The sequence below is a fragment of the Pinus tabuliformis genome, chromosome 9, assembly GCF_031772625.1.
Source record: "Pinus tabuliformis cultivar Carrire ecotype Pingquan chromosome 9, CPIR1, whole genome shotgun sequence".
Lineage (NCBI taxonomy): Eukaryota > Viridiplantae > Streptophyta > Pinopsida > Pinales > Pinaceae > Pinus > Pinus tabuliformis.
In genome coordinates, this window is record NC_142307.1 from 1,458,805,860 (window position 1) to 1,458,824,818 (window position 18,959).

Consider the following 18,959-nt stretch of genomic DNA (forward strand, 5'->3'; position numbering starts at 1 on the left):
CTATTGCAGAAACCGAAGGCCGTTAGTACCGATTTAAGATATGCCCAGTTCAGACGATCATAAGCTTTGGAGAGGTCCAGTTTGATCATCATTCCAGCTTCTTTTTTGGTTTTCAAAGAATGCACTACTTCTTGTGATGCTACCAATCCATCCAAAATTTGATGCCCTTCCACGAAACCTGTTTGTTTCAGGGAGATAATGCTAGAAAGGATTGGCTTAAGTATTTTGGCCATAAGAGTTGCAATAATTTTATAAATCACATTGCAAAGGGAAATGGGTCTAAAACCTTGGGGATCTTCAGACTTGGCAGTTTTAGGAATAAGAGACAGGAGAGTTGAGTTTAAGCTTGGACATACCTTCTGGTTTCTTCGAGATTCTTCCACCACTTCCAGAATGTCTTGACCCAAGAATTGCCATCCCGCTTGGTAAAATTCCACTGTGAATCCATCTGGTCTGGGAGCTTTATTCTTCTTCATCCCTTTCACGATCTCTTCCACTTCCTCCAGAGTTGCTGCCCTCATAAGAGCAAGGTTTTGGTCTCTGGTAATCATGCTTGGTATCTCATTGCAGATTCTCCCAGTAGCTTCTCTTCTGTCTCCTTGGGGCTCCATAAGGAGGTCTTTGAAATGCCTTACCAGAGTCTGTTCCATATCCTCATGTTGAGTTAAGCGGAGTCCTTCTTCGTTCTTTATAGAGAAGATTTTGTTTCTCTGTCTCTGCTGGATCATTGCCTGATGGAAGAATTTCGTGTTCCTCTCCCCTTCTCGTAGCCAGTTCACTCTTGATTTTTGTCTCCAAAGAATCTCCTCCTATTTACTTCTTTCTTCAATTTGGCCTATTAGAATCCCTTCCTCTCTAGCAAGTTCCTCGCTTCTACCTGCTATTATAATTTCTTGCTGAAGTTTCTTCATTTTCTGGTCTAAAAGCTGCTGGTCTTTGAGGATATTTCCAAATTCCTCTTTATTCCATTTTTTAATTTTTTCTTTCAGTTCTTTTAGTTTTAATTGGAAGGTCTACATTCTGCTTCTTCCCCTTTGTTGGCTTTGTTTCCACCATTCTTCCACTTTCATCATGAACTTCTGGTCTCTAAGTCAGAAGGCCTCAAACCTGAATGGACGTTTCTTGGGGCTAGCTTTAATATCACATTCTAGTTTAATCGGCCAATGGTCAGAACCCATTCCCGACAGTATCATTGCTTCTATGAATATGTCTCAGTTCATGATCTGTTTTGATATTAGAAATCTATCCAGTCTTGAGGCAATTTGGTGCATGCCTCCTCTTCTGTTGTTCCATGTGTGAATCTCATTTATCGTTGGTATGTCAACCAGTCTTTTTTCCTCAAATCATTTCCCCGAAGGATTCCATATCTGAATATGATCTTCTTAGGCCTCGTCTTTTCTCCTTTAGAGAAGTGATCATATTGAATTCCCCTCCAACAATCCATGGAGTTTCTGGGAAGAGGGTTCGGATTTTTTCCAAGTTCTGAAGGAATGCCCTGCATTCTCCCAGTATATGTGGACCATATACTCCGGTGAGAAGGACCCATTCCTGAGACCCAATATTCCTGAATTTTCCTGAAAGAATCCTAGGTATACTGACCCAATATTCAAATTGAATCTCCTCTGGGTTCCAAAGAATTTCCAGGCCCCCTGCACTTCCTATGGCATCATGACCTATTATCTCATAATGCGGCTTGAATTTGCTCATAATCTCTTTTAATTTCTGTTCGTTGATCTTTGTTCCTTGGATTAGCATTATATCGCGCGTATCTTTCTTAAGTCTCTCTTTCAAATATCTCTGTTTTCCCTTACTATTCAGACCTCTAATATTCCAAGTTGTAACTATCATTTTAATAGTTTGAGGGGTTGTTGGAATACCTCTGACAGAGGTACGACTCTTCCTAAGTTTACCAACATTTCTCCAACCATTTGGATGGTCTTGCTCATAGGTCTTCTTCCTCGTTTTCTTCCTCCTTTCCCTACAGTACTCACTTTTGTGCTCTGTCCTCCTTGCGATCCTAGCTGTTCTGGCTGACTTATTATGATTGCTCCTCTTTTCTCCTTGTATCTTTGGAACATGTCTTTGTATAATTGCTTTTTGTCTTATGGGATGAATCTTTCATTCAGATTCCTCCATTCATGTAGAAGTCTCTTCATGAATTAGTCCTCCTTGCTTCCTTTGTCCTTTTGTGGATTGATCTCCATTTGGGTCTGGTCTTAAGGGTTTTCTGATCTTTCCCCTTCTTTCTCTATTTCCATACTTGTTTGCGTTTAATTTTTCCCTTTGTCTTCCTTTATAGGCTCTACTATTTCTTCTTCACTGTCACCACCTTCTGCCTCCATGTCCTCTTCTTGTAGTATCTCGAACTTATTCTAGGTTTCCTGGGTTAATTCCGTAGAGGGTGGTTTCTGATTAGGCAGTCCTTTTTGGGGTTTTCTCTAACGAGGCACTTCTTTAAACCCTTCGTCATCCTCCCCGTTCTTCGCTTCCTCCTTCCTGGCATCCTCCTTTTTCCTTAGATCTGTTTTTTCTCCATTAGCATTCAAAGGGCATGATTTGAAAAGATGGCCGTATTCATGGCATCTTCTACAGCGGAATGGGATGTGCTCATAATCCACTGGTTGTTGCCACACCTCATCGTGATATTCGGACACTTCAATATAGCCCGGAAGCGGTTCCGTAATATTCATGTACACATAGATCCTGGCGTAGGACGTATATCTACCGCTTCTGGTGGTTTCTTCCACTTTGACAAAAGTCCCGATTGAGTTCCCGATGCCTTCCAGAATCTCTGGATCCCAGAATTCGATTGGGAATCCAAACAACCTGACCCATATTGGTGCTGCTAACATTTTCTCCTTATCTGGGTTGTAGCATTCTTCCCAGTGTCATAAAGAGGCCTGCATTGTTAAAGAAGTAGGGTCCCTCCTCAAAGACTCTCTCTTTATCTTCCAAGTTGGCAAAAATCATCGTAAAGAAGCCCTTAGCCCCTAATTCTAGGTCAATATGTCCCTTGGGCTTCCATCTCTGTTGGATCCATTTGGGCAGTTCTTTCTCAGATGGCCATGTCCCCACAAACTTACAGATCAAGGCGTAATCTTTCATTTATCCTCTATATTCTTTGAGTTTGTTGTTTGGGATTACGAACCTAGGTTTTTTCATCGCTCTAGGCAGGCATCTATTTCCCAACCCCGCTTGCCATCGAGCCCCCATGAGAGGCGCGTCCTTGTTTCTTTTCCCTGTGCCTCTGTTCGATGCATTCCTACTTGTCTCTCCTGCTGCTACATTTTTATAGGAGGGGATCTCTCCCCCCCCCCGAATCTGTCATTTCTTTTGTCAGTCCCACCTGTTTTCTGTCTACCTCCCTCAAATCGACCCAAAGCTCTCACTTGTCCCGATCTGGTGCAGGTGGCTGCAGGCTATCCCTGCACCCTATCCAGGCCCAGGTCCGCTTGAGGCAAACCTTGCCAAAACCCTAACCCTAAGCTCTTCCCTTCATCACCCTTTTCCTGTCTGCTCCGCTCTAATTTCCTGATCTATACTATCTATGCTTGGCACAATGGAGACCTTTTGTGATAGGCTTGTAGTGAAGTTTCCCACAAGCTAGTGGACACTGTAAGGTTTCCATAAACTTGAGCTGTAGTAACTGTGCATGTGGTCGATTAGGAAAAGCAAATATTTCCATTTTATAAAATACTTGAGGAATTTCTATTATCAAGACTATTATATACTGAAAGAGTGATATATGGATTCCATGGGAGATGATGAAAAAGTGTTGATCTATGGTGATGTTGTGTTAAGGAGATCTGATTTGAAGATTCTTCAAGGTCGTGATTATCTTAATGATCATATCATTGAGTTTTATTTTTGTTACTTGTCTTCCTCCACCTCTCCTAAGATCCTTCTTCTTGCACCTTCAATATCATTCTGGATTGTGAATGCCCCTGATGCTAGTAGCCTCCAGCAATTTGTTGATCCCCTGAAGCTTCCAGAAAAGGAGCTGGTTATCTTCCCCATCAATGACAATGAAGACTTCAGTGAGGTAGGCGGTGGTTCACATTGGAGTTTGCTTGTATACAGTAGGAGCAGGAATATCTTTGAGCATTATGACAGTTCTGCACAGTGCAACGAAGTGTATGGAGGGAAATTATTTGAAAACATTAAGAGTTTTATGGGTCCTCCTGCATCATCTGCCACATTGGCCTTGCATTTCACACCTCAGCAAAGAAATGGCTATGACTGTGGTTTATTTGTCTTAGCCATAGTGAAAGAGTTGTGTGCATATGAAGGAAACATTTCTGGTGATGATTGGGAAGCTGTCTTGAAGAGCCGAGTGACATCATCTACAGTTGGAGAGATGAGAAACCAAATTTTAGATATTATCAATGAGCTGTCTAGCAAGAGATGCAAAACTTGTTCTTGTTGATTTTGATGCCATTAAAGTGAAGTGCATTCATACAGTATTTGCGTCCTTTTTTTTTAGGGTCACTTTTTTCTAGCAAAGTATCTAACCGGTATAATTGATTATGTTAACTGTTTTATGTTCTACATTGTAGTTGCAATGTTTAGCCCTGTACAAATGCATTCATGTTAAACTACTTCAAAATAACTTCCATCTGTTTTATTAGGACGCTTATTATCTTTTTACAACCCAAGATGTTGTGCGAAAAGGCAGTATGATAGATACTTCTAGCAAAAGTTGGCTTTGTGAGAATCTTTTTTTTTGTAAGCTAGGGTGGTACCTTCCTTTTCTATTTAAAAAACAAGTTGGTCCAGATACAGCATTCTGGTGGCCTCAACTTGCCCATATGGGAAACCAAGTCTGTTGGCCACCTAAGTTTGTTATAAGCCATCCAATAACAAAATTTAATTAGTCTTTCTATCCATGCTACATGAAAAACACATCTAAAAACACTAAACATACTACAAACTAACATACAAACGTCTGAAAAGAAAAGCTAGCCGCAAAATAATTAGACAAGAAAACTGTAAAGGACTAATCCTTCCGGTCTTCTTCATCAAAATCTGCATTAACAGGTGCTGCCGTCGAGTCAGTTGGTGCTGGTGACAATTTCTTCAACTGTTGCTGGATTTCATCCAGCTTGCTGTCTTGCATTATCATGATGATATGCAAATTTTTCATTTCCTTTTTAATATTAGGCATGCCTTGAGCTATTACTGCCACTTCTCCTGCCACCTGCTCCAGAGCCTTAGCTAGTAACCTCTTTAAAACCCAGCATATTTGCAGAGCTTTCTGATATAGTGTCATTCGGCCTCTAGTATGCCCTGGGTCGGGGATAATATCTCCCCATTCCTCCATCTCAGGTTCCAATTCCTCTTCCATTATATTGTCTTCCATCTCTTGAATTAGCTGCCGAATATCCGCATCCATCCCTTCTTTATAGGCTCGAGCAGCCTCCTGGACTGCCATCCTCATGGTTTTCCTTCCTTTCCTCTGACTTGCTGGCACCGAGGTTGACAGCTCGTTTCGGCACGGCTGGCTCTGTCGCCCTCTGCCTCTGCGGCCCCTGCCTCTATCTAGGCGAGCTATTTTCTCCTTTATCGCCTCCTGCTTGTAGTTATCAATAGCAAAGGTTAGCTTTCAGGGTGCTATAATCTTCCCATGAGTCAGAATTTATGTGTCACTTAACCTTCCAGCCCCACTCCAACCACCCCCGTTGTTCTGTAGCATCAGAGGACAAAGGACGGTGGCCAAGCTCTCTGTCATGCTTCCCTCTGCCTGGATAGGGTTCCTGGAATACTCGGGCTGACCCTCTACCCCACTACTACAATTCCCCTCCATACCTATGCTCTGATCCTCTCTCTTCCTTACCATGCAAGCCTCTGACCTGTTCAGCCTCAGTCCTTCTCATGCAAATCCCATCTTACCACTCTCTACCGCCTTACTATGCAGGGTTGTGTAGGAAGCAGACCCGCACATGCACCACCCCTCCCCAGCAATTCCCGCCATTCCCCCCCCTCCACCAAACTAAACAGGGTAGAGTGAAATGCAGAAGGAGAGTCAAAGGGGACATACCCGTAATCGCGCTCCCCCACCGAAGATCCCTGCTCCTGCGCTACACCATTCTCCTTCTCCCTTCGTTGCATATTAAGTTTTGCTCCCATCCTTACCACCCTCATGTATCCCAGCCCATCTGGCCCACGTCCCATCCCACTACTACCGCCACTTCTTACCTCCTATCTCCCTTCACTTCTTCCACTACGCTGCCTTGAAATTCCCACAGGCATGCAGGATGCCACCATAGCCATTTGATCTCCGGTGAGGGCAGTAGGTGGCCGTCATGGTCGTCCTCTCCCTTAAGCTATCCACTTTTTCGTACATTCCCTCTTTATCACCACGATCGGGGGCCACCTGTATCCGCTATCTTGAAGTCATGTCTTCATGGAAATCTTGGGCAAGGATTACTTTGAGGGGCTCTAACCTGGGCTCCTCTAGTTGGGTCGGTCAGATGCTATCTAGCTTACCTCCTTGTTCATTACTTCCACAATTTGCGAGGAAGTCCACTGCTCTATTGCCTTCCCTTCTAACATGATTGATGATCACGTATTCGAATCTCTTTATAATGGTTTCTAATTCTTGAACCAGGCTCGCCGTCCTCCAGCTTTTTTTAACTTTATCCCATGTATTCCCATTATTGAGTTTTCTTATCATGTCAACAACCAGTTGAGAGTCTCCTTCTACTTCCAGGTTTTTATAGTCATTTCTTATTGTTGTTCTTAGTCCTTGATAGACTGCCATAAGCTCTGCTTCATTATTACTCATAATACCCCCATAGTCTGAGTATACCCATCTTGTTTTGCCTTGGTCATCCCTGAATATGCCTCTGATCCCTGCCGGCCCTGGATTTCCTTTGGAGGCTCCATCAAAATTCAATTTGATGAAACCTGCCGAGGGACGAGAAAAATGAGTAGGGCTAATGTTGCGCATGTCAGGGAGTTTCCACATCTGAGGTGCTACCATTCCTTGTTCTAAATTGAGCTTATTCAGAATCTATTCTTCCTCAGGTGTCGTTTTCCAATCCTCTTGACTCCATTTTTCTGCTAGAATAGTTTCTCTTATATGACTCAGGGTTCTTTTCCAGACCTGCTCTAGAGGCAACTCTTTGTTTTGAAAGATTCTCCTATTTCTTTCTTTCCATATCATCCATATATTCATGCCTACTGCTAGAATCCAGGCTCTTCTTACCACAGGTCTCATGAATTGACCCCATCCCCATTGTTTAATAGTTTCTTTGATGTTTTGATGATCTCTATTTGTCCTGCCAAAGAGTCTTCTTATTTCCTCCCATTGCTGTTGGGCAACACGACAAGAGTTCAAGAGGTGTTCCTGCGTTTCCTGATCCTGTTTACAGAGACAACATCTGGGGGGACCCTGATTTCCCTGTTTTTGGAGTTGATCCCAAATTATAATTCAGCCTTTACGAACCAGCCATAGGAAGTGAGTCACTTTCGGCCACCAATTACCCTTCCATATTTGTTTCCATAGGGGTGTCATGTCATCTTGTTCCTGTTGTGTAATGAGATTGTATGCTTCTTTTATCATGAAGTTTCCCTTCGTTGAATGCCCCCATCTCAATATGTCTGGACCTGTTCTAATAGCTATTTTCCTTGTCTTCATTTCTTTTATATACAACTCTCTTTGTTCCATATCAATATGCCTATCCCATTCTTCTAGATTTTTCCAAGTTCTCCAGGATTCCTCTTGGTGATCTTCATTCCAGAATTCTCTAACATAGTTCAAACCTTCCTCTTTTGCCTTCTGGCATGTGTCTCTTAGAGCCTGAACATTATACAGTTTCTCCCTTTGTTGCCAAGCCTCTTCCCAGAATTTGGCTGAATTTCCGTTCCTAATTTCCCAGAAGGCATGCTTGGATACTATGTCTCTGTTTTGGCTGGCCAGATTCCATATTGTCGAGCCTTTCGGGGTTTCCTCCAGTCTTAAGATTTCCTCTGGTGTTGCTGGCATGTTATATTTTTTTGTCCAGATTCTTTTCCATAGGTCTCCCCCTCCCATCATCCATCTCCACCAGAGCTTAGCCCCCATTACTTGGTTAAGAGAGTATGGATCTCTCAAGCCCAATCCCCCTTCATCTTTACTCTTAACCAGGCCCTTCCAGGATATCAATGCCCACTTTCTTTGCTGCTTCGGTCCTCCCCAGATGAATTTTTTGAATATCTCCACCATTTTGGCGCACACACCTTTGGGGGCAGCCATTGCCGAGAGTTGGTAGATTGGAATCGATTGCAAGACTGCTTTAACCAGTACTACTCTTCCTACTATCTTCAGGGTTCTGAAGGACCAATTGGCCAATCTACTGGTAAGTTTCTCAACGGTTTGTTGCCAATTCACCATTTTTAGAGGATTCAGGGCTAGCGGGGTTCCAAGATATTTTGTGGGCAATTCTCCCGAACGGAAACCTAATAATATTGTTAAATATGTTTTGACATTTCCAGTGGTGTTGAAGAAATATATGCAAGATTTCTCTTTATTGATTTGTGTACTAGAGGCTTCCATGAAGAGATCTAAAATCCCTTTTATTCATTTTACTTCTCTGAGAGAAACTGCGCAGAACAACATGATATCGTCCACAAATTGTTGGTGTGTGATCGGGAGGTTATTCCCCCAAATCTGGAGCCCTTTGATTTTCCTTTCCCTCAATTCTTTTTTGAAATATCTTCCTAACCCCTCCGCCGCAATGAGAAACAAGAAGGGGGACAAAGGATCCCCCTGTCTCAATCCTCTAGAGGCCTTGAAGGTTGTGGATGGTGATCCATTCAGAAGAATGGAAAAATTCGGGGTAGAGATCATGGCGAAGACCCATTCTATCCATCTATTGCAGAAACCGAAGGCCGTTAGTACCGATTTAAGATATTCCCAGTTCAGACGATCATAAGCTTTGGAGAGGTCTAGTTTGATCATGATTCCAACTTCTTTTTTGGTTTTCAAAGAATGCACTACTTCTTGTGATGCTACCAATCCATCCAAAATTTGATGCCCTTCCACGAAACCTGTTTGTTTCAGGGAGATAATGCTAGAAAGGATTGGCTTAAGTATTTTGGCCATAAGAGTTGCAATAATTTTATAAATCACATTGCAAAGGGAAATGGGTCTAAAACCTTGGGGATCTTCAGACTTGGCAGTTTTAGGAATAAGAGACAGGAGAGTTGAGTTTAAGCTTGGACATATCTTCTGGTTTCTTCGAGATTCTTCCACCACTTCTAGAATGTCTTGACCCAAGAATTGCCATCCCGCTTGGTAAAATTCCACTGTGAATCCATCTGGTCTGGGAGCTTTATTCTTCTTCATCCCTTTCACAATCTCTTCCACTTCCTCCAGAGTTGTTGCCCTCATAAGAGCTAGGTTTTGGTCTCTGGTAATCATGCTTGCTATCTCATTGCAAATTCTCCCAGTAGCTTCTATTCTGTCTCCTTGGGGCTCCATAAGGAGGTCTTTGAAATGCCTTACCAGAATCTGTTCCATATCCTCATGTTGAGTTAACCAGAGTCCTTCTTCGTTCTTTATAGAGAATATTCTATTTCTCTGTCTCTGCTGGATCATTGCCTGATGGAAGAATTTCGTGTTCCTCTCCCCTTCTCGTAGCCAGTTCACTCTTGATTTTTGTCTCCAAAGAATCTCCTCCTATTTACTTCTTTCTTCAATTTGGCCTATCAGAATCCCTTCCTCTCTAGCAAGTTCCTCGCTTCTACCTGCTATTATAATTTCTTGCTGAAGTTTCTTCATTTTCTGGTCTAAAAGCTGCTGGTCTTTGAGGATATTTCCAAATTCCTCTTTATTCCATTTTTTAATTTTTTCTTTCAGTTCTTTTAGTTTTAATTGGAAGGTCTACATTCTGCTTCTTCCCCTTTGTTGGCTTTGTTTCCACCATTCTTCCACTTTCATCATGAACTTCTGGTCTCTAAGTCAGAAGGCCTCAAACCTGAATGGACGTTTCTTGGGGCTAGCTTTAATATCACATTCTAGTTTAATCGGCCAATGGTCAGAACCCATTCCCGACAGTATCATTGCTTCTATGAATATGTCTCAGTTTATGATCTGTTTTGATATTAGAAATCTATCCAGTCTTGAGGCAATTTGGTGCATGCCTCCTCTTCTGTTGTTCCATGTGTGAATCCCATTTATCGTTGGTATGTCAACCAGTCTTTGTTCCTCAATCATTTCCCCGAAGGCTTCCATATCTGAATCTGATCTTCTTAGGCCTCCTCTTTTCTCCTTTAGAGAAGTGATCATGTTGAAGTCCCCTCCAACAATCCATGGAGTTTCTGGGAAGAGGGTTCGGATTTTTTCCAAGTTCTGAAGGAATGTCCTGCATTCTCCCAGTATATGTGGACCATATACTCCGGTGAGAAGGACCCATTCCTGAGACCCAATATTCCTGAATTTTCCTGAAAGAATCCTAGGTACACTGACCCAATTTTCAAATTGAATCTCCTCTGGGTTCCAAAGAATTTCCAGGCCCCCTGCACTACCTATGGCATCCTGACCTATTATCTCATAATGCGGCTTGAATTTGCTCATAATCTCTTTTAATTTCTGTTCGTTGATCTTTGTTCCTTGGATTAGCATTATATCGCGCGTATCTTTCTTAAGTCTCTCTTTCAAATATCTCTGTTTTCCCTTACTATTCAGACCTCTAATATTCCAAGTTGTAATTATCATTTTAATAGTTTGAGGGGTTGTTGGAATACCTCTGACAGAGGTACGACTCTTCCTAAGTTTACCAACATTTCTCCAACCATTTGGATGGTCTTGCTCATAGGTCTTCTTCCTCGTTTTCTTCCTCCCTTCCCTACAGTACTCGCTTTTGTGCTCTGTCCTCCTTGCGATCCTAGCTGTTCTGGCTGACTTATTATGATTGCTCCTCTTTTCTCCTTGTATCTTTGGAACATGTCTTTGTATAATTGCTTTTTGTCTTATGGGATGAATCTTTCATTCAGATTCCTCCATTCATGTAGAAGTCTCTTCATGACTTAGTCCTCCTTGCTTCCTTTGTCCTTTTGTGGATTGATCTCCATTTGGGTCTGGTCTTAAGGGTTTTCTGATCTTTCCCCTTCTTTCTCTATTTCCATACTTGTTTGCGTTTTATTTTTCCCTTTGTCTTCCTTTATAGGCTCTGCTATTTCTTCTTCACTGTCACCACCTTCTGCCTCCATGTCCTCTTCTTGTAGTATCTCGAACTTATTCTAGGTTTTCTGGGTTAATTCCGTAGAGGGTGGTTTCTGATTAGGCAGTCCTTTTTGGGGTTTTCTCCGACGAGGCACTTCTTTAAACCCTTCATCATCCTCCCCGCTCATCGCTTCCTCCTTCCTGGCATCCTCCTTTTTCCTTAGATCTGTTGTTTCTCCATTAGCATTCAAAGGGCATGATTTGAAAAGATGGCCGTATTCATGGCATCTTCTACAGCGGAATGGGATGTGCTCATAATCCACTGGTTGTTGCCACACCTCATCGTGATATTCCACTTCAATATAGTCCGGAAGTGGTTCCGTAATATTCATGTATACACAAATCCTGGCGTAGGACGTATATCTACCTCTTCTGGTGGTTTCTGCCACTTTGACAAAAGTCCCGATTGAGTTCCTGATACCTTCCAGAATCTCTGGATCCCAGAATTCGATTGGGAGTCCAAACAACCTGACCCATATTGGTGCTGCTAACATTTTCTCCTTATCTGGGTTGTAGCATTCTTCCCAGTGTCATAAAGAGGCCTGCATTGTTAAAGAAGTAGGGTCCCTCCTCAAAGACTCTCTCTTTATCTTCCAGGTTGGCAAAAATCACCGTAAAGAAGCCCTTAGCCCCTAATTTTAGGTCAATATGTCCCTTGGGCTTCCATCTCTGTTGGATCCATTTGGCCAGTTCTTTCTCAGATGGCCATGTCCCCACAAACTTACAGATCAAGGCGTGATCTTTCATATATCCTCTATATTCTTTGAGTTTGTTGTTTGGGATTACGAACCTAGGTTTTTTCATCGCTCTAGGCAGGCATCTGTTTCCCAACCCCGCTTGCCATCGAGCCCCCATGACTGGCGCGTCCTTGTTTCGTTTCCCTGTGCCTCCGTTCGATCCATTCCTACTTGTCTCTCCTGCTGCTACATTTTTATAGGAGGGGATCTCTCCCCCCCCACCCGAATCTGTCATTTCTTTTGTCAGTCCCACCTGTTTTCTGTCTACCTCCCTCAAATCGACCCAAAGCTCTCACTTGTCCCGATCTGGTGCAGGTGGCTGCAGGCTATCCCTGCACCCTATCCAGGCCCAGGTCCGCTTGAGGCAAACCTTGCCAAAACCCTAACCCTAAGCTCTTCCCTTCATCACCCTTTTCCTGTCTGCTCCGCTCTAATTTCCTGATCTATACTATCTATGCTATTAGCAGGTAATGCTCTAAACCATTTCCTAACATCACCCGGCTTTGTGAGAATCTTTATAAACCAACAACTAGTTACTACACTCATTAATTTCTTAGAATGTGATGTTTGATACATGAATAGAAAGAAATAGTTATCTTTTATAGTCACTGATTATCTGTTTGTAGAAATGCATGACAGATAGGAAGACAACAATATAACTCTAAATATCTTGGCCCCAGTGCTTGAAATCAAAATATTAAATGCATCATCAGGGGCAGCTACCTTTTATGTTTGCTATAGCTGGAGTTGGAATCCAATTCCCAGAGACTTCGAGAAAACTCTTAGAAGATAGGTTGACATGATATGGGCTCTTTATTTCTCGTAATATGAGATAATTACAACGAGAGATTGTGGAAGTACAAAAATATGAAATAAGAGATTGCTTCTGGGTTTAAATAACTTATCTTTATTGCCTATAGAGGAGGACAGATGACTGCAGAGTAAATGTGAGTATTGGGTCATTTGTCCATATTCAGTTTTTGTCATAAGCAAATTGGTACAGTTTTGCAGATTCAGTTGATAATTGTTAAACTCTTCTATAATCTTGTAGTTAATTTTGACTAAAAATGTTTTAAATATCAATGTATTGCTAATGCAAAACAACACATAAGGTAGGGAGGCTCTAACAAACACCAAGAGAAATTAGATTTCTTGCTTTGAGGTCTGTCTCGTTAGTCTTCTCTCGTTTGGTCTCATCCACATTTGGCTTTAGTGTGTTGACATGGGGTTCTGTGCTTGTGGGGGCAAGGTGATGAACCCCAATGCTCCTAGGAGCGCTATCAAGCATTGAACTCTAACTAGACCTTGTGGCCCTTCATGTAGATTTGCAAAACAAAAGAATATATCACATCTTTCTAGAAATAGAAAGTAAAACTTGTCATGAAGCTTCCAAATGCAATACAAAATTTCCACCTATGGAATTTTCCATGCAGAATGAAAAATGACTTGTAACGCTTAGTGACCCCTATTAAAATTTATCGAAATAGATTGGGCTCGTTCCCCCACAAGGTTGACTAATTTAATTAGGCTGACTGCCCCTAATAAGGTTGACCAAATTAATCGTTCATAGTGAAAGGACATTGTAAGGGTGGTGGCTTGTCATTGACTAGACTTTGTTAGGGGAATGACTAAAATATAAAGTTGTTTCCCTCCATGGTAGAGAGGATATGAAAAGATGGAGGCCTATTTTGCATGGTCTATCCTTGGTTGCTAGGTGTGAATTGAAGACTATGGAAAAGGACAGTTTTTGAAGTCAATTAAGGCTTTCCAAATGCATTCAAGTCTTAACACACCACTTGCTAGTGGTAACTAACAATTCTCTATTGAACCTTTTCTAAAGGATTTTTTTTGGTGTGTAAAACAACTGGAGATATGAGTCACTAAGCCTAAAGAACATAAGGGGTTTATAAATTTTAACACCGAGTTCATTCATTAAATAGCATAATCCTTAATAGTCATATTTTGAAAGATTTCATTGGGTAAACATTCAAAGTTTTTTGCAAAATATTTTGTGAACATGTTATGAATATTCTCAAGGTCCCCCCACCTTATAATTTTGTGCCTTTTGATTGATATCAGAAAGTAAACTTCTACAAATTCTTTGAAAAAATTAATTGTTGATTATTCACTGTTGACCAAGTATGGAAGGACAATATTGAGCTCTCAACAAGCTCATACCTTCCATATAGGTCCACTTTTATCCAACATTTTGGGTGATTCATTAGGTATCTATTACTTGCTCTAGATTTAGTGACTAGAGTGGTCGCCAAACCTTTCTTATTCTCACATTCCTTGGTTTTAACCATGTTGATCATTAGAATTCAAAGGCTTGGGATCTTGGCTTGTTAAGCTATCATGGCCTTTTGAATGTTATTTCGAAGGGTAAATAAAATTAAAAAAAAATTAAAAAATAAAAAAAAATAACTGCTTTCAGTTTGTATTGTCATAGTCTATTCCACTCCCCCCCCCACAAAAAAAAAATAAAATTTTCTTTCATTTTGTATGGTCATAGTCTATTCCACTCCCCAAAATGAATTAACAAATGTTCTTTTGAATCTCCTTGATTACCTAATCCCTTATACCAATTGGTTAGTTTTTTGAGCATGTAGCATAGTTTTTCTATTGATATCAAAACATCTTGAATTAGTGTTCTAAACTTTTCATCAACCTTGATAGTAAAAAAAAAAAAAAAAAAACTCTTTGATACTTCGATATAAGAGGAATAGCTTGATCTCACCAAAGTGTGTCTTTTTATTTTATGTTTGAACTCATTAATGTTCCCATGCTTGCCCACTCTCTATCCTTGATTTGAATGAAACATTCCTTCTTATCACGGGAGCCTTTTGAGTAACATGTGATTTTAGGGTCCTACGAATGTCTCCGAACTTTGATAATGGAGTAGCCTTGATTTTTGCATAGAAGCTTGAAAGTTTGACATCAAACTTTCTTGGATACCCTCAATATTTCTTAACTCTTCAAATCCTCACATTGAAGTGCTCTCACTTTTTTTTTGAATAAGTCGCAATCTATCAAGGCCTTTCAAAGTAGATTTTTTCACTATTATTGTAAACCTTCTGATATGCGCTAATCCCTTGATTCCTCCATTTGAAAAAATAAAGCCATTCCTTTTATTACTTTTGAGAATTTTGAATGGTTTTTAAAATTAGTTGGATGTTCCCAAACGACAATATCTTCTAAAGCTTCAAAGGAGTGGGTGTAATTGATGTTATCATTGAAGTTGCTTCAAGATTTGGATTTCGAATTTCCAAAACGGTTCAATATCATTAAGAAGTTCGAGGATTGATGACAATGTGATTTAGGCCATTGATCATATTCTCATTTTTGAAGGTTTTGTGGAATCATTGTCAACTCAACTAATGGTCAAATTCAAACAAACAATTTAGTTGCACATTGGAAAGGAGGGAGACCATTGAGAAAAGTGTTATCTATCTATCTATTTATATATTTAGAGCCATTCCAAAGTTTTTAAAGCCACATTTTCTTTTGTAAGGGGTCATCCATTCACAAATTGGTTAGAGCATTATCTCTCTCTCTCTCTCTCTCTATATATATATATATATATATATATGTATGTATATATATATATATATATATATATATATATATATTCTCTCTCTCTCTCTCTCTCTCTCTCTCTATATATATATATATATATATATATATATATGTATATATGTATATATATACACACACACACATATATCTATCTATATATATATATATATATATATATATGTGTGTGTGTGTGTGTGTGTGTGTGTGTGTGTGTGTGTGTGTGTGTGTGTGTGTGTGTGTGTGTGTATATATATATATATAGAGAGAGAGAGAGAGAGAGAGTCAAACTACTTTTAGGCCACATTTGTTTTTCGCAAGGGATCATGTATTCCCAAACTAGTCAAGATTTTTTTGGAGAGAAACCAATTGAGCCCCAATGCAAGGAGCTTCTTAGAAATATAGTTTGAAGGATAAATATTGCACTTCCCACCCATCTTGATTTATAAGCATTTTGAACTCAACCTCGAACTTTGATAGTCTTAGGACATGTACTTTTGATCTCAGGTTTCTAGGCATTTTGATTAAGCCATCAACATTGGTAGAGTTAGAGATAATTAGGCCAAGCTTGTGCTTGCTTTTGAATTTGTACCTTTTTAGGTCTTATTTGTTCAAGTGTATCCTTCAAATGGATAGCACATAAAGAGCTACTATGGCACCTTTGTTAATGTGCTCTAGGCCACTTAATTCTACCTCTTATTCAATAGGGTTACACAACTTTGAATTCTATGTCTCACACAATGAATAACAATAAAAACCTCTTAATTATTTCATTGAATAACAATACTAATACATTGTGTTGTTTTGAAATGCATGATTGGTAGGGTAGTCTCAATGATCCCAAATAAGGCAAAAATGAAAGAAACAACTTCAATCACTTAATCCAAAGTAAAGGAAGGCACTGCCATTATATACTCTAGTACTTCCAACAAGATAACCTTCCCCATTTTTTTTAAATATGCAGATCTCTTCAAGATGTACAAAGAAGAGGTTGAGAGACCAACATTTGCCAATCCAAGTGAATAAGACAATAACCATGCTATTACAAATGACAATGTATGAATATCCCATCTTTATAATGTGGTAATGAGATCAACAATCTTCCATTGCTTGGACATGCAGCCCAAGTTCATTAATTGTATAGTTAAGTCTGCCACATCACAATGATTAAATTTGGCCGAAGGATGTGTCACTTGAACGTTTTGAACAAACTCTGTAATGGTCTCAGAATTTTGATTGAAGAATGAGGTGAACTATATTTTACATTGAAAATTGCAGTTTTGTTCCCACTAATCTGTACCTGAGGTCTTTGTTTTGATGCCAACCTCAGTGTCTATTAAATATATGGATGGTGTGAACAATATTTGCACTGAAAATTGCAGTTTTTGAGCCAGTAATTTATACCCAAAATGTGTCCCAATCTAAAGAATGTAGTCAGTTCTAATTGACATATGAGGGTGACTTTTAATTCTGACGATAGTAGATTATCATTATTCTTATTTAAGATATAGTAGATTTTCCATTCGGATGGTAGGATTATCTTTCAGATAGTATATTTGTCATTCTTCATGGAGGAAGTCATAATAAAAAATCCCAAGTTTGAGAAGTAAAACGACTATGAAGCATGGGAATTCAAATTAGGATGTGTTGAAATATCCTATATGTCGCGTTAACGATTATTCTATGAGTGGTAGAATTTTCTAGTGAAAACATAGATTGAATACCATGGACTTGTGTAAGGCTTACTATGATAGTTGTTTTTAATGATCCTAAATTAAATGAGAAGATCAATTCGTAGAGAAATTGGGATTTTAGCATGGAAGCTTATTTAGTCAATAAAAGACCAGTGAAAATAATAGGATACACTTTTACCATTAATCTAGTGTTGAATAAAAATGACGTGAAAAATAATATGTCTCTAGTTTTGGATGAAAGGATCCTCAACTTTCTTTGCAACTTTTGTGGTCACTGGCCACTTGTGAAAGGAGTAGGCATCTTTAGAAATGCAGTGCCATTTAGAAGGGAAATACTAATAGCAGCAGGGCAAAGGCAATTATTCCATTCGTTTATTTATTTCTCATTTGTCTGGTCATATTATGAGTTGTAATATATATCATGAAATTGTTTTAGTACTAGTAAAACAATGATAAATTTGAACCTTTGACATTTAGAGGACATTTCTCTCAATAAGTATGAAAATCATGTTGGAAACAGTTTCTGAAGTTTGGAGCCTTTTATTTTAAGTTAACTAATTGGTTTGGAAGATGAAAAACCAGCAACTTGGAAGAGTGGGACTTTTATATTCACTGAGGTATTAAAGAAATTATATGCTTAAAACTTATACTAGCGCCTTCTAGTGGAATTGATAGTGCACTAATCCGTTGCTTGCCAATATTTCGGTTTTGGTACCACCTTATAGCATATCAGGGTTCAAATGCTATTTTCCATGGTGGACAGTTGAATCTGTTTCAACTCTAATTGTTATCAAGGGGTTTCACAAGGTTGTCACATGAGCATCTGTGATGCCCATTTTGACTTAGATAGCTACCCATACTAAGGCTCTATTTTGCAATTCCATGTTATTATTTATGAACATTATGTAATATTGATGCATTTGGTTGGACACGTGAAACTACTTAGGTTTGATTTTGATGATGAAAATGTTTGATGTATGACCTAATATACTTGGTGATGATTTATCTAGTGCATGACTTATCAGAGCTATAGTTGCTTCATGTATGGCTTAAGTGGATATGATTTATCTAATAAGTAACGTAATGAAATTATGATTTGTTTCCAATATGAACTACAAAATTGACACGTGGATACTAGACTTAATAATGTGATGATTATACGTCTTGTTGTTATATAAATGCATGAATGAGAGCTAACCCGCAGGGGGGGAAGAACTATATGATAGCTGAGATCTACTCTTCCATTGAGGGAAGGTTGAGACATCTCATGGGGAAGGTATAATGTACATTGTTCTACTACATTTGGTATGTACTTGATATGCACTCTTATGACATGAGTAAAATGCAAATGACAGGTGGCAAGATGACCTGACTGGATTATTTGATGACAAGTCCAACCAGCGCTGAGTGTGGTCCGTGTTAGGGCGTTGACCCTAGTTGTAAGAAGGGGTGGAGGCATTTCCCACCGTGTATCCTCCGAAACCTAGAATCGTCAGAGGGCAGTGGTGGACATGCTCCCTTAGATGTGTGATGATGATTGTCAGTTGCCTGCTGGGGAAGTTAGGTCGATGTATTCGACGCTTCCACCATGACGGTTTTATTAGTGGTTAGTATGGCTGTTTCCATTGGATAAAGTAGCAGAGGACAGATAGGGTGGGAATGGAAGTAGGTCAGGATGGATAGGAGGATATAGATCAGTTGGAGACTCTTGATGGGAAGCAATGTCATTGTCTAACTTATCAAATTTTA

General features: G+C 39.8%; 1 protein-coding gene and 1 pseudogene across 1 annotated transcript; one reads left to right on the forward strand and one right to left on the reverse strand.

The window, feature by feature from the left end:
- Positions 1-2,438: 2,438 nt before the first annotated feature.
- Positions 2,439-2,852, reverse strand: LOC149154088 (uncharacterized). Its single transcript, XM_089444044.1, has one exon. It carries the CDS (start codon positions 2,850-2,852, stop codon positions 2,439-2,441), a length of 414 nt encoding a protein of 137 aa, XP_089300170.1.
- Positions 2,853-3,745: 893 nt separating this feature from the next.
- LOC149154089 (NEDD8-specific protease 1 pseudogene) lies at positions 3,746-4,472 on the forward strand (annotated as a pseudogene).
- The last annotated feature ends 14,487 nt before the right edge of the window (positions 4,473-18,959 follow it).